The sequence below is a fragment of the Chelmon rostratus genome, chromosome 11 (genome assembly GCF_017976325.1).
Source record: "Chelmon rostratus isolate fCheRos1 chromosome 11, fCheRos1.pri, whole genome shotgun sequence".
NCBI classification, from domain to species: domain Eukaryota; kingdom Metazoa; phylum Chordata; class Actinopteri; order Chaetodontiformes; family Chaetodontidae; genus Chelmon; species Chelmon rostratus.
In genome coordinates this window covers 15,472,504-15,487,125 of record NC_055668.1, presented here as the reverse complement: position 1 = coordinate 15,487,125, position 14,622 = coordinate 15,472,504, and the positions used below count along the sequence as shown (strand labels likewise).

General features: G+C 42.9%; 1 protein-coding gene across 1 annotated transcript in view; it reads right to left on the bottom strand.

Annotated features, from left to right (window-relative positions):
• Positions 1–14,388, bottom strand: part of pcsk2 (proprotein convertase subtilisin/kexin type 2) — a 29,442-nt gene extending 15,054 nt beyond the window's left edge. The window contains exons 1-6 of the mRNA XM_041947426.1: positions 14,004–14,388; positions 12,026–12,130; positions 7,650–7,763; positions 7,092–7,200; positions 5,995–6,032; positions 622–698 (exon numbers count right to left, since the gene is read on the bottom strand). Coding sequence (XP_041803360.1) covers positions 622–698; positions 5,995–6,032; positions 7,092–7,200; positions 7,650–7,763; positions 12,026–12,130; positions 14,004–14,186 — 626 coding nt within the window. The 5' untranslated portion in view covers positions 14,187–14,388. The remainder of the gene's footprint in view (positions 1–621; positions 699–5,994; positions 6,033–7,091; positions 7,201–7,649; positions 7,764–12,025; positions 12,131–14,003) is intronic.
• Positions 14,389–14,622: the final 234 nt, after the last annotated feature.

The following is a 14,622-nucleotide window of genomic DNA, read 5'->3' as shown; positions in this document are numbered from 1 at the left end:
ACACTGCAGAGAGTCAACCCCTCTCTCCCAGCATGCTTTGCTACAGACAGGCAGCTATTTATAACAGCCAGCTGATTAGCCAGCGAGTTGTGCCCGACAGTCAGCAACTGCTACACTGGCAAACCCAAATACTCCCTCCTCACTCCCACACACACACACACACACACACACACACTGGTACAGCTGAGCAGATGGAGGCACGGTGGAGGAGGAGAGGCGGAGAAGGAATATGTTTCTCTTTGTTCCTCTCCTCGACATGTGTTGCGGTGGCAGTGGATCACCCAGTGTGATTGGGAGATGGGGGGGCAGATAAAGCACTATCAGACAGAAGGTCGCCGCCGTGAACACTGCGACCCTGAGAGGAGACTAGACTCGTGATAGTCCTCCTTTATCTGCTTTATCTCCTCCAAGTGAGCAGGTAAAAATAGGCATCGTGTTTTCTATTACGTTGTGTTGGACAACGGCTCTGTTTATACTGCACCATTATGTCTTAATGGAACTATGTGGAGAGAAAATCAATAGAGGGAGCTGCCAGACTCCAGGGAGAGCGCACACATGTGCACACAAAAACGCCGCAGAGCATGTGTATATATAAACAGGGGTCGGCCGGGTGAGCTTTACCTGTTGAACCAGTCGTCTGTGTAGCGTGGAAACGGGAACGGGTCGTTGCTGCTGAAGTCGTAGCTAGCGTCGGCGTTCTGAAAGGACGAAATGGGTGCATTTAGAAAAACAACAACATGGAGACAGAAAAACAAAAGGAGAGAAAGCGGAGCGTTTCATGGCGGAGTGCTGACCTCATCACTGCCTGCTCTGTCATCTGGGTGAAGCAGTTGGTTTTCCCTAACAGGGCTCTGCTAGTGTGAAATACTGATCATATCTAGCTACAATCAACACATTTTAATGGAATACTTTGACATTTTGAATATGCTATTCTTGCAAAGAGTTGGATGGGAAGACCAATACCTAGTTTCTGTATGGTAAATATAAAGAAACAGCCATGCCCTTGTCTCCTGCCTTTATTTTATCTTAGCTTATTTTATGTTAGATTAACTAGCCTGGCGCCATCACATGTAACAAAGTCCTCCTGACTAAAGCTTACTACTTGAAGCAATATGGTATATCATATTTGCTTGATCCTTGCATAAACTAAAGTCTGACAAAAAAAGTTTTAAAATTACAAGTTGTGGTGACTATTTCTTCGAAAAAAGAAAAAAATGTCTGCCATCCAAACCACACATGAAAAACCACAACTTGTCATTTTTCCATATCAGCTTTCGTATGAATTAAACCATTAAGATACAACATAGCAACTTAAATGTGTTGGTAGGATGCCAGATTAGCTGTTTCCTCCTTTTTCCAGTCTTTATGCTTTTTAAGATTTTTTTTAAGCTAATTTGGCTGCTATCTGTAGCGTCATATTTACCACACACACGACACTGGCATCGGCCTCCTCCTACAACTCTGAGCTAGCCCATTCCTAAAAATGTCAAACTGTTCCTCCAATTTGCCAGACTTGTGATAAATGGAGGCTGTACAGTTTAGTGTTGGTTGAAACTGTTTTATAGAAGTTGACAAAAGTCTCAATCTAACTACAAATCTTTATACTGTGGCAATGCTGCAGTAATGTGTGGTCGCAGCAGGGATTTCAAGCTGAGAAAATAATGGCCCAATCACTGCCAGCATTTAATTCCACTTTGCTAAAAGTAATAAGATCAGAACGAACAGCAGCGAAAAAAGCGGGAGAAAGAAGACCAGGAGACACATCTGCCAGGGAGACATTAATGCAGTCAACATAATTATCAGGAGGACACACACACACACACACAGTAAGATTTAGCAGACAACGTTCAAAGCTCACTGCAGTCTGCTGTGATGTCTCCCTCACCTGGCACTCGTGTCACGTGTATCTGTTTTGCCCCGTGTGCCCAGTAACAGGTGCTTTGTGCGGTCATGAGAAGCCACAGCCGTGTTCATTAGCCATAGAGCCAAACACATCAGATCAATCTTGGGACTGTTTCCACGCTCGGGCCTGACAGCTCTGCTGGCTGGCATTTAGGGGAGGTGAGTCAGTCGGCGAGAAGGCGAAGGCAGAGTAAAAGCTTACTGACCCAATGGAGAAACACCGTAATTATGACGACGCGGAGCAGGTAGCTCGAGGAAAGCGGAGACGCCGGGGGTGACTGGGGTTGCATGTTGAAGTGGCCATAGAGAGAGGCTCACACCTCTGTAATTGTTAGAGGTTAAATGCCATTTAAGCTTCCCTTGTGTGTGATTACTCGTCGCTTTTCTTCTCCTTTACGCAGATGTCAAAGAAACAATAAGAACTGAGACGTTTTATCAGGTGACACACGTCAGCAGCGAAACCGGTTAAAAATGAGCAAAGTCGAAGCATTGTCTTGAGAATTGTGTTCATTATTCACAGCGGAACATTGCGTAGAGAGGACATGTTGCTCCTAAACAGGTTTTGTGCTCACGTCAGGAGCGGCAGTGTGCTTCTTTTTTCTTTTTTTTTTTCATTAAATGGAGTGAAAAGTGCTGAGCCCCGGTAAATAAACGACACAGAGGCATGTCCATGAATCACTCGCTGTGCTTCTCAAGCTGATATCTTCTGCTATCAATCAGACTCTACTCTTTCTCTGGTGTCCTGTGATCATCCAGGGTCAGAATAATGGATTGTACCCGGTTTTCGGCCACCTCACCTTTCCCAGGCAACCCTCCTCTGCTGGTACTTGAAAAAGTCGTGACTCATTGCTAGTGGCGGCCAGTGTGCCCTGTTCTTCTAGGTTCAGAAACAAGTCAAATAAAAAAAAAATTTTGTTGGTGTTGTTTTTTGCATTGGTGGAAAGTAACTAAGTTTACCAAATTTCCGAATTTCCTCTGTTAATGTACCAAAATGCAGTTCAAATTCTTGTTTTTTACTTGAATATTTCCATTTTCTTCCTCATTGTATACCTCATGGTATATTTAAAAATGCAATACACTGCTAAAGATTAGATCAGTGGTTCCCAACTTTTTTGGCTTGTCACCCTTCCATAAAAGCCGTGTGTAGACTGGATCCCTTGTCACGTCTCAGCTGTCTAAAAGCTTTTAGAAGCCTTTTGTAGTGTCATAGTTAAAAGTAGCTCCACCACCACCTGCTCCATCAATGTTACATAGGCATCAATGCCTCAGTAATAACAAGCTGAGTCATATTCAGTAATAAATCTGTCACAGGATCTACTGCTCTGCAGAACTAGTGTATTTACTTTCGCTACTTAAAGTACATTTTGTTGATAATTCTGTACTTTTAGTTAAAGTTCCTCTCCTGGTATTAATTAAGTCCCACAAAACTTATCTCTGCTAATCGAAATTGAACATGTAGAAGTTCTGTTTTGTTTGATGTTCAAACCAGACACTGATTCTTAAGAGGAAGAAGAGCAGATTGTACATTACAAGTCGATGTATCAGAATAATGCCTTTTATGTATTGCTTTCTATAATGTTAGAAACATAAGAGAGCATGAGTCTTTGGCTTGACTATGTTGTCGTGAAATGGAAAGACCCGCCCCTGCAAGCTGATGGGATTGGTTCCTCTGGTATGTGATGGATCAAACCCCGCCTGTCTGAATCCATATGTGTCATGCTGCAGTTCCAAAGAAGAAATGCTCAGCTGTGCTGTGATTGCTTATTTTGCTCCTGGTACATCTTGTAGCATATAAAAAACATCCAATGGACATGTTAACAAGTTACCACCACTAAAAATGAAAATATTTTAAATCCTAAGGGAAGTCTGTCATTTTGGTTTGGTTTGCTCCTGAGTTACATGATGATGGTGAAGGGGCCCCAGCACAGACAAAACATCCTCGCATCTCTCTTAATGCCATCTATCATGTTATCATGACTGTATCAGTGGTCCATTTGGTGCTGATAAAACAATCTATACTCTAGATCTATCTGTAATCTACAGCTGGTGCAGGATTGCTGTGTAATGTGACTTTGCCTAAAGTCCTTTGTAAGATGCTTTAAAGAACACCGGGGCCACGCGATTACAGGAAAGAAAGATTCTGTCCATCTGTAGTTTCCTCTTGAAATGATGGTTGTGAACATCATTTAAAGGCATTTACATACTAATTTAAAAGACATTAAAATTAAGTAAAATATTAATTAAATAGACATTTTTACTCCTTCTCGCCACCTCTCACACAAATTCAAGCAAAAGCAATATATGAGACTAACTTCATGGTAATGTGACATCATAACATGTTGTCATGGTAACTCTCCGGGGTGCACAGAGGGAGAGTCGCACAAAATAACACACCTCAACTCTTTTCTCGCAATTTTTGAGGCAGAAGCAGAAATGGTCGTCCACCGATTGACGCCGCCACCACTCAGAAATCCTCCGAGTAGTATTTTAGTAGCCAAACACAACGGCATGTTGATGTATTGATCAGACGCTGGCGAGATTTACAGTTCACTCGCTGCTGCGGTGCAGGAATCAGGTAAAACTCAACATTATAACTGTCTTATTGAGGAATCCAGACATATTTTCCTCCTTTTTATTGATTTTAGTGATGTTCACCACTGCTGTCATCTGATATTAAATGCTGTTAAAGGTATGAGATAATCAAAACTGCTGTTTTATCACTTAGTATCATACTTGACACGTACAAATCCACTGATTTATGCGGAAATCATTTAAACTACTATTGGCATTTGCAGATAAATGCGCCATGAAATTAAGCTGCCAAGTTAGAAATTTCTCATCTCAGGACAGACACAATCTCACCATTAACTCACCATATCAAAATGTATCTTATGAGCTGTTTAAGTATGACCATCACACTAAATTGAACAACAAGAGGCACACAAGCCAAATGCCCTTGCATAAGCATTTGGCTGTACAAAGTAGATACACACACACACATGCATTTCCACAAATATCTAAAGCCACACAATCAATTGGAATCTAACAGCAAGGTGTGATGAACTGAAAAATCCATTTATTCTCATTCTGTATTTTTTTCTGTTTTTTATTCTGATAATAGGAGGTTTTTGTGGGTCTGCCAAACACGACGGTAAGAAAACAGGATTAAGCGCACAGCATCTTTCTCTCAAGCATCGCACAAACACACACTTTAGATCTATGCATGGCATGATCCATCAATCCAGTTGAGTGTGTTCCCGCATCACCCCAGCTGAGGCTGAGTGTTATTTTTGTGCCGAGGCTCATCTCTGTTCACAAGCAAGAAACATGCAAAGGCGGACGAACAGCGTGGTTAGTGTACACACACATGCACACAGAAAAAAAACCCACCCATTTAAAAGGATCACAGTGTGCACATGAGCTGAGGCGGAGAAGCAAAACAGAGAGCGGACTAGACGGATGTAGTCTTGAATGTCTTTTTGCTGCAACATATTAGCAAACGTGAGATAAATACGCAAATTGCTGGGATTTCTTAATAAAGTAACTGTGAAAAGTGGGTGTTTTGAGGCGAACAAAGCTGTATGACTCACTCTTTCACAACAACACCTCAGTTTCTCTGGAAGGTTTGCATTTGTACATCCTTGGATTCAAGCAAACGGCATAATGCAGTCAAGCTGACAGAGCTGCAAACTTAATAGTCAAACGACGCCTTCTGCATTTCCTTGTTCCATTTAGCAATCCCTCTTGTCCTTTAAGGTTTTATCAGTATTCTGGAGATAGAGCATCACATTATGCAGCGCCAACTACCCTGGCATTATCTCGGCTTGTGACAGATCGGCCTGCCATTGTGCCTGCAACAGTGCAGTGTGCATTAACATTAAACAGCTTGGCTGGCCGTCTGCCTGTCTCTGCGTCCTACAGGAATACAAGGAGACTCGGCAGCCATGAAGGCAACTTGGAAAGCACCTGTCACTGCCAGTGGCACGCCACACCAAACCCGTGAAATCCACCACCTGAGCCCCTGCTCCAGCTAACAGCAGCACTTCAAAGAAATGAAGGAAAGGGTGAAATTCAATAAGCGGAGGTACTCACATAATTTGATGCCAGGTCTGGATGCAGATAGTCGATACCTGCAATGCGATTTTGACATTAATCACTGTATAATTAAGCATGAGCTTTGCAGAGGATAGCATGACCTCAAGTGTCTTATTGCTATTACGCCACAGTTTCATTTTTGTTTAGTTTTGTTCTTAATGACACAGCGATATCAATGAATAATTCAATTCTGACAAAAACAAACAAATAGCAACAGATGTGAAATAGTGCTGAAACAAATTTGGCGATTATTTCCAGCTTCTCAAATGTGATGATTTGCTATTTTTCTCTGGTTTAACTGGAAATCTGAGCATGCCGGCTTGGGCTGTGTGTGGACAGACTGCAGTAAATCGTAGGCATATCAAGTGGCATAACAGGTCAAACTTGCCATCCTGTGCCTCTTTACCTAGAGGCTTATTTTGCTTATTCACTTTACTAAATTTATTTCTATATTATAATATTGTACATTGCATGTTTGCCTGCTACCTATTTATACACGTCATCCCTATACTACACGGCCGATAACTTTCCTGCCACTAGTTGCTGTTGTGCACGTTTAAGCTGCCTGCAATACGTGTGCCATTCTTAAAATATCAGGCCAGACAGGAAGCAGCCAAAGGCCTTTCATTCACATCTGCATCACATCTGGTTACAACTCTTTGACATTTTAGCCGTCATACAGTGACAATGATTCTTCAGAATAAAAGTAGCTATTTGGTAACTTTCGAAATATACAGAAAGAATGAAATGCTTCTTTATGAGAGAGAAATCCAGGAAATTGGAAAGTTCTGGAATTTTGTAGATGTGTGGTTTTCACTGCACAATGACATGTAGCTTTGAGAAAACTCTTAATTTGATGTGGTGAGTCTCCTTAAACAGAGAATGGCAAATCAATCTGAACCACTACATACTACCTCTAATAAATTACACACTAACATGTCACTGGCCACCATACTTATTCTGGAAAGTGATCTTTTATTTACACTAATCGTACTGTTTATTAAACAGATAAGAATTAATTAAATCAGTGTTGGTATAATCGAGTGCTTTCAGACAGCACTAATGGGTAACACACAACAGCACATTACACTCACCATCGTCCATGATTGCGATGGTGACTCCTTTGCCCGTGTAGCCCAGTTGCCAAGCTTCAGCCACATTAAGATCCAGCCCAGGGGTCCCGTCTGCCTGGCCTGTGTTTATCTAAGCACTCAGACAATATGGAGAACATCCATGACTCGTCGCACCCAGCTGAGCCGCCATTAGGAAATCAGCATGGCGGATTTGCGTGTGTATATGTGAAGGGGAGGCTGTGGATAAGGAGTGCTCGGGGGCGGCAGAGTGAAGAAGGTGAGAAGGAGGGGAAGTAAATGTCAGCGATACGGCACATTCATCCGACGCGGCAGATGAATGACGGAGAGCTTGCCACGGCATAAAAGTCACGGTTGCCAGTTAGGGTAAACAAGAGGGGAGGAAACTAGGCGGCATGAATGCGGTGATGAGATGGCACGGAAAGTATTGGCCAGGCTAATTAAAGAATGAATAACAACGTTGATTCAGAAAGTAGTGGGGAATATGCCTGGCCTCTGAGTAATTAAGGTGGAAGAATGTGGGTTGGTCCTAAAGGTCAGGCAGCTTGGCAGATTACTCACCAGATACCACTGTTTGGTGAACAGAGGGTCACTCATGTTGACTTCAATATCATTGATATTTCTGTAGCCTCGCTTCTGACGACTAAAACCCTCCTGCTCGAAGACGTTCTTCACCTGTGGAAGAAAGCAAAAGAAACACCAGGTTAGGGTCATTCTATAGTCTGCAATGACGTCACAAAGTACTTAATAAATGGATTGCACAAAGAGCAAAATGAAATCCAGGTGCACAACAGTGCAAAATAGGATTTCTTAAGACGGTTGAGATGTAGGCTCGCGCTGCTCTGCGTGCAGGAAATCAGCAAACCCAGCTGCGCTCGTCTGCGGCACGAAGGCAGAACATCATGTAAATCAAAAGGGCTATTCTTTTTCTGCCTAATCAGAGGGGCTGCAGCTGGAGCCAGGGCTTCCAAACTCACCTGCCACACAAGAGGGTTTTCTTTCTTTCTTTTTTTTTTTCCCTCTCGGTACATTCTCAACAAAGAGCCGCAGCAATTACACTCACAAATATGCCTGTATTTCTTTGAATCATCAAAGACACTTAGGCGGATGAGCAGCTGTGTTTTGGATTGCAAACACTCACTGAAAGCTGCCACAGCACCGTTTATCAAGCAGATAACACAGGACAGAGCACATAAATGATGGGGGTAAATGTCTTCGATGGAACTGCGGCGTGTGATTAGCTGGTGGCTGTCATTAAAATGATTGTGCGTCTTGACAATGATGTTGTATTTTCACTTCTGCTGCATTTTAGAAGTCAAGCCACAAAGCAAACAATCCGTCACCGACTTCGTCTCCGCCGGCAGTTTGCGAGGACGACAGCGAGGCTTCCTGCAAGGTTTCGTCAAAAAGCCGCCTTCATCTTTGGAAAAAACTAAAGAGGTTAAGGAGGGGTAATGGAAAGATGGGTCGTTTAATCTATTAGAGTCTGGCGATACCCAAACCAAGCCAAACCAAGCCTGGAGTGAAGCTCTCAATTTGAAATTTACTACCTACAATCATGCTTGTCACCAAGCTCTCAAGGACAACGATTGCAACTGAAAGCTTTATAGGTGCTTTTGTCTCTCTCTGTCTCTTTGTGCGTTTAGGTGTCCTGGGAATACTGGAAACTTCACTTTTTTTAACATAATTCTATAAGTCTTAAACTCTATTTCTGTGCCTATAGTGGTGCTAATAATAATAATATGTTGTTGATAGTTTCAAAGCTGCATTTTTGGAAATTGAGTCCCACTAAATGTTCCTCTTGCGTTTACCCTTAGCAAATTCACTCTAGTGTGACTGATAGAAACAGGCATTGTCCAGTGTGTTTACCACCACAGATAAGAGAGCAGAGCAGCACTTAAGATGGCCTTTGAAAATGGCCAAAGCCTATTCATCCAGACCTTTCCTTTATGGCATACTCTGTGCAATCAGGAGGCACACACACTGTCAGTAAGTCCTTTAAATGGCAAGTCAGTCCTGAAAAAACTACATCACGATATTTGCATATTTATATTTTGTCTTTGAGCATTCCAGAATGGTCATTTTACCAACGTTTTTACCTTCGTTTTGATTTGGCCTCGTGCTGCGTTTGACGTCACATCCCTTCATTCACATTCAGAGGGAAACCACCAGCACTTTCTACATTATCCCTGCATTTCCCCCCTTCTCTCCATCCATCATCAATTTATTCCATCACTTGGCAGGAGAGCTGGTATTTCCCTTGAGACAGCATGTCATACTGCCCACTCACCACATCAAACGGTGCCCGTGCAGCACCATCACTCTCCGCCTTTGCCCACTGCCTGCTCACAACGCTTCAGTTCACTTCAAACCAAAGAGCTGCGCTGTCTCCCTCGTTTCTCTTCGTCCTCGTTCCCCTCCTGGCTTTCCCAGGCATGTGTCTTTCAGGGTCAAAGGATGCTGCTCATTCACAAAGATTTATTCACATTTCTATTTTGTATTTGTTTACTTCCCAGCCGCTTCCCAGCATGCCTTAAATTGATTTTGAATGCAGTCGTCTTGTGTAAAAAAACACGGGAGGAAAAAACAATGGATGGATGGATCGGCAGAAAACACGGATGTGTGGATGAACAGACATCTCATCTGAAATCAATGTGAGACGGGAGATGCAAAAGGACAAGAGGGGACAAGGAAGCATAGAGAGAGATGCAGAGGGATACAAGGAAAAGATAGCGGGTGAGTCAGAAGTGGGTCAACATGCTCCACTAATAGAGTCCAACAAAGGACGGGGACTCCTGGGACTCTAAGAAATCCATCCAACACACTCTACAGTACATTCAGTGCTGCTACTCAATTAGACATGTGTTGAAGTATTTTAAAGGAGTCTGTAATGGCTCCTTTAAATCTGAAAAAATCTTTTCACAGACTAACCTTTTAAATATAGTATTTCCTGCTCCTTTTTGCATGCATTTTTCTCCTCAACAAACTACTTCATTTCTTTCTCAGCTGCAGGCATAAAACTTTAATGTGTTCACCATGCTGCCTTGAAAGATGGGAAGAAGACACTTCAGAATGATAAACAGGCAACATTAAATCAGACTAGCTGACCCCATCCATTCCAGAGATGCACAGAAATCAATAGCTGCAGTGTTGCATATGAGCATGTCAGGCATCTGATTAAAACCCAGCATCTGGAACGTGGACCTGCCCATGTCCTTGCTGTCTCACTTCCATTAGCTGCATTAGCTCGGTGGAGTGGCTCGCATTTATTTTCATTAGCACCTCTCACAACCGCAATTAGAGAGGTTAGTTGATTGTCTGCAGCAGGACCTCCACTTCCACCGCCTCCAACAATGGACGGAGCTAAACAGGCGAAGCTCATCACACAGGCAAACTGTTTTATTTAGATAAGAGCGTGAAGACGCAGCAGCTCTTTGTGCTTCATATTATGAAGCAAGGCTGAAATAATTTGCGAGTTGGCCGGCTGGTTCCAGCTTCTCAGATGTGAGAATTTGCTGCTTTTTCTGGTCTTTTGGACTGTTTGTCAGAAAGAAAAAAAGCAATTAGAGCCCATCACTTTGAGCTCTGGGAAACTGTGATGGACATTTGTGTTATTATTTCTGACCCTGTAGTCCAAATGTTTTGTGGTTTATGGAGAAATAATCAGCTAATTAATTATTCATGAAAATAACCCAAAGGTGCAGCCCTATTATGACGATAGGGTAACATATTGTGTGCAGGTACTCATTCAAAATGTTCATCACTCATTATCGCTCAGCCACACACAAAAATATGTTAGCAAATATATTATGACAGTTTACAACTTCTGCACTTGAAATATACACATAATTTTGATACTGGAAAAGCATGCATATTAGAGAATAACCCATGTTATTATAATTTACCATTATTCATTTATTTATTTAAAATGCAATGCAGTACCACCGCTACACCTACAACAAGACCTATTTCATTATCATGTGTCTTATCAAAACACTTTACAAGAAGGCATTTAAACATAAATTGTAATAACACAATGGGAAACAACGAGGAAACGCTTTCAAAGGAATATTGAGAAAAAAAAGCAGCTAATGAAAGAGAGTTTTAGCGAGTGATTACGAGCTGGATATTGAATTAGCTGCATTTAACAGACTTTTGAGTTGCTTCCTGGTAAAAACACAATCGTTTTTTTTCTTCAGATCAGACAGAAAGAAAGTCAGAAAGCACCAAGGACCTTCGGCTGTGATGCAGCTTATGCAACTAACACAGTATATCTACAGTGTATCTATATAGGTACCAGCCACGTTTTATTCATGCTTATGTCAACAACCAGCGACAACCAGCTTCTGTTCCTGTTTTCCACATATCAGCTATAGCTCATTAAAATATACTTAAGATTATCCAGGTTTGTAATATTAATTGTTTGGCTGGTGAATGAAAACAGTCTTTTATTATGGTTGTGGAGCCTGGGGGAATGATTTCCTGTTGATTACTGCTGGCAATATATCAGCCACTGTTTGACCTGACAGCTGCTATAATGAATGCGAAAATCATAAGACACTGACTGGGGATCAGTGCTCCTGAATCTACACTCAGAATGTCATTATTGTGCATGAATGAAGAAAATGATGTTTTCTTTTTTCTGTTATATTTTGTCATTTTGCGAATCTTTGTTATACTATAACGTGATTGACTAATATGTGAATTTTCATGATGGCATCTTCTTATTATAATAAGGTCTGCATTCATCTAGTGACTTCTGACATCATGCGGGCATCACATCAAGCCCTGATTTTGCACTGTATTCTACAGGGATACTCACCTCAAAATAACTATTGTGATGCAAAGTGAAAGGGGAGCCATGCCACTCTAGGCACATGCGTACAAGAAACACACAGTGCGCTTTTCTCAGTGTGCATCTCTGAGTGTATGCTCACCCTGCGGTCTTTTTGGAGCCTCCATCTGCTGTGGGCACTGCGTTTGCTCCGCCTCTTTGAAGTGTCCTGAGGATAGAAGTGAAAGAGCCCCTCTCCAAAGGGAAGCTGGGAAAAAAAGAAAAAAAAAAGAAGAGGCCAGACAGGAAAATGGATCAGTAGCAGAAGCAGAAGCAGCAATGTGAAAAAACACAGAGGCAGCAGCCAGAATGTGTGTGAATGGCAAATACAATCGATCATAGATGGAAGAGAAGGACAGCAGGTCAACCTCCAGGTGGGAACAAGAGCACTGATTACCTGGCTTTCACTAGTCTATTTTAAGGCACTGGAGAACAGTGCTGGAATCAACCATAATAAATCACAAGGGCAGGCAAATGAGATGCATCATCCAGAGCTTTCCCTCCGGCTCCGTGCACAGATTAAAGACCCCCTTATGCTTTAGTAACAGCCAGGGTGCAGGTCAATCCTCAGAATAAATGCTTTCAGATGCGCCTGTCAGATCTAATGTGGAAATGGAAATCTCGTGGAAGGATGAGGATTATTCTTATCTTCCACTGCTCTTTAATTCTACCGTTGTTTGCCAAAACAAATACTTGGAGGCTTGTGTGTGTGATGCAAATAGCAAAAAGGCAAAAACAAACACTGCACTTCCACTGAATGCTCTTTTAGTAATTATGCTGGCTGATCGGAGATCTGTCTCTCTTTTATCTCTCTTTGTACTCACGTTTGTAAGTATGCCCTGGTTCTGTGTCCCGGTCTAGTTAATTAAGCAACAATAGGAGATAATTCGAACGACACAGACATTGTTTAATGGTGCATATCCCATTAAGACAAATATAGCGGCCGATTACATAACCTGGGAGGCAGGGAGCCAGAAGATGGGGGGATGATCTGGTGACTGCAAGAAAGGAACTAGCAATCACAGAACTGGTGACACAACCACAGATATCACGTTATGATGAGTTACAGATTGAACCAGTGTGCTTCTTTTTTATTGTGGAGGTTAGAAAAAAGAAGAAAATCCTCATTCAGAGCAGCGCAGACTCCCCTCTGCTCACTGCTACGCCTCACTAGCTAAGGCTCCAGCCAATTTCACCCACACATTTATTTTGACATGTGACAAGGCACACACACTGTCAGGGAATTATTTCCATTGGTCTGCCATAAACGGCTTGTTACACCTTTTGACATGTTGTGATGCGTGCCGCATTTGCCAAGCTATTTACTAAGAGATATTGTCTCAGGTTAGTAAAATGCCATGTCTGCAGGGGCAGCCATGTCACACACTGTGCAAGGTGAATAACAGTGTGTATGTGTGTGTGAGGGATGGAGGAAGGCGTCTTTTTTTCTACAAATGTCAGGTTACCCCCCTTCAACAAACCAGTAACTAGACAACCAAAATAAAAAGATTCTCCTCCTCCATTATTGTATTTTAGTGAGCAAACACACAAAGATGGAATCAATCTAATCTAGACCACAGCTTTATGTCGTAAGAGAAACCCCCTGCTCATCATCCAACAAATGAAATTTTAAAAAAAAACGTCTTGTGCTTTAAAGGACACTGAAATTGGATGTGTCCGGAGATATAAATGTCAATGAATTTGGCCCCAGCAGCTCTGCGGCCTCTGGGGCCACAGGCCAATGGGCAACCTCCTAATAGGGCCTGCGTTTCAGTGGGAATGACGTCATCAAATTAAGCAAAAGTATAATGAAGTCAAACCAAAAGAAAACCCTGAGAAGCCTCTCAGTATCTTCTCATCTGGACTGCTTCTGTTCCTAATGCAATGTGTTTGACTATCTCTGATGGTGAGAAATGACAGAGAGGCAGCAAAATATGTTTATTTTTGGGCATTTAATCTGAATAATCTGATTTACGATAAGAAAGCACTCATTAAAGTTGGTTTCCTCACGAGAGACGCAAAGAAAAAAAAGCAGATTGTATGGGCAGCGGCGCGCGACAATTTCACCCGAGCATCCCTACCTTTCGGGCACTCTGGAACCCATGTTGCGTTGCAAGTTGGTGCGCCTCATCCTGTGCGTCCTCATGCAACTGAACCAGGAGATGGTCCGTGAAGACTCCCTCTGCAGCCTGCGTCGCAAGCAGCAGCGCGTTCAGCACCACTATAAATCCCACGGCTGTCCCATGTCGGGGAGATCCACGCATCGTGTCTGGCTCGTGTCAATCCGCCCGTCTGCCTGCCCGTCGGAGTGAAAAAATCAGTGTGCGGGATGCTCCTCGCTAGAGACGGGAGGCGGAGGAGGAGGAGGAGGAAGAAGAAGAGGAGGAGGAGGAGGAGGATGCAAAGGGGTCGAATCAAAGCTTTTGCGGACGCATCTCCTCGTCGTCAGCTGATGAGACCACTGGAAGTTGGATTTCACCGCGGTGTGGCCGCTCGTGCTGGGTGGCTCGACTGGGGAGGTTGTGTGTTGTGTGGAGCCAAACCTGCATCCTCAGCTTTCTATCTCTCCTCCTCCTCCTCCTCTCATCCGTAATTCATTTACCTTACTCGCTCGGGTACTTTGTGCGCGTGACGTCGTACCAATGGGCTCCGGCGGGTGTGTCCCGTTGCTTCCTCCCCCGGATGAGCTCGGGCGCTCGG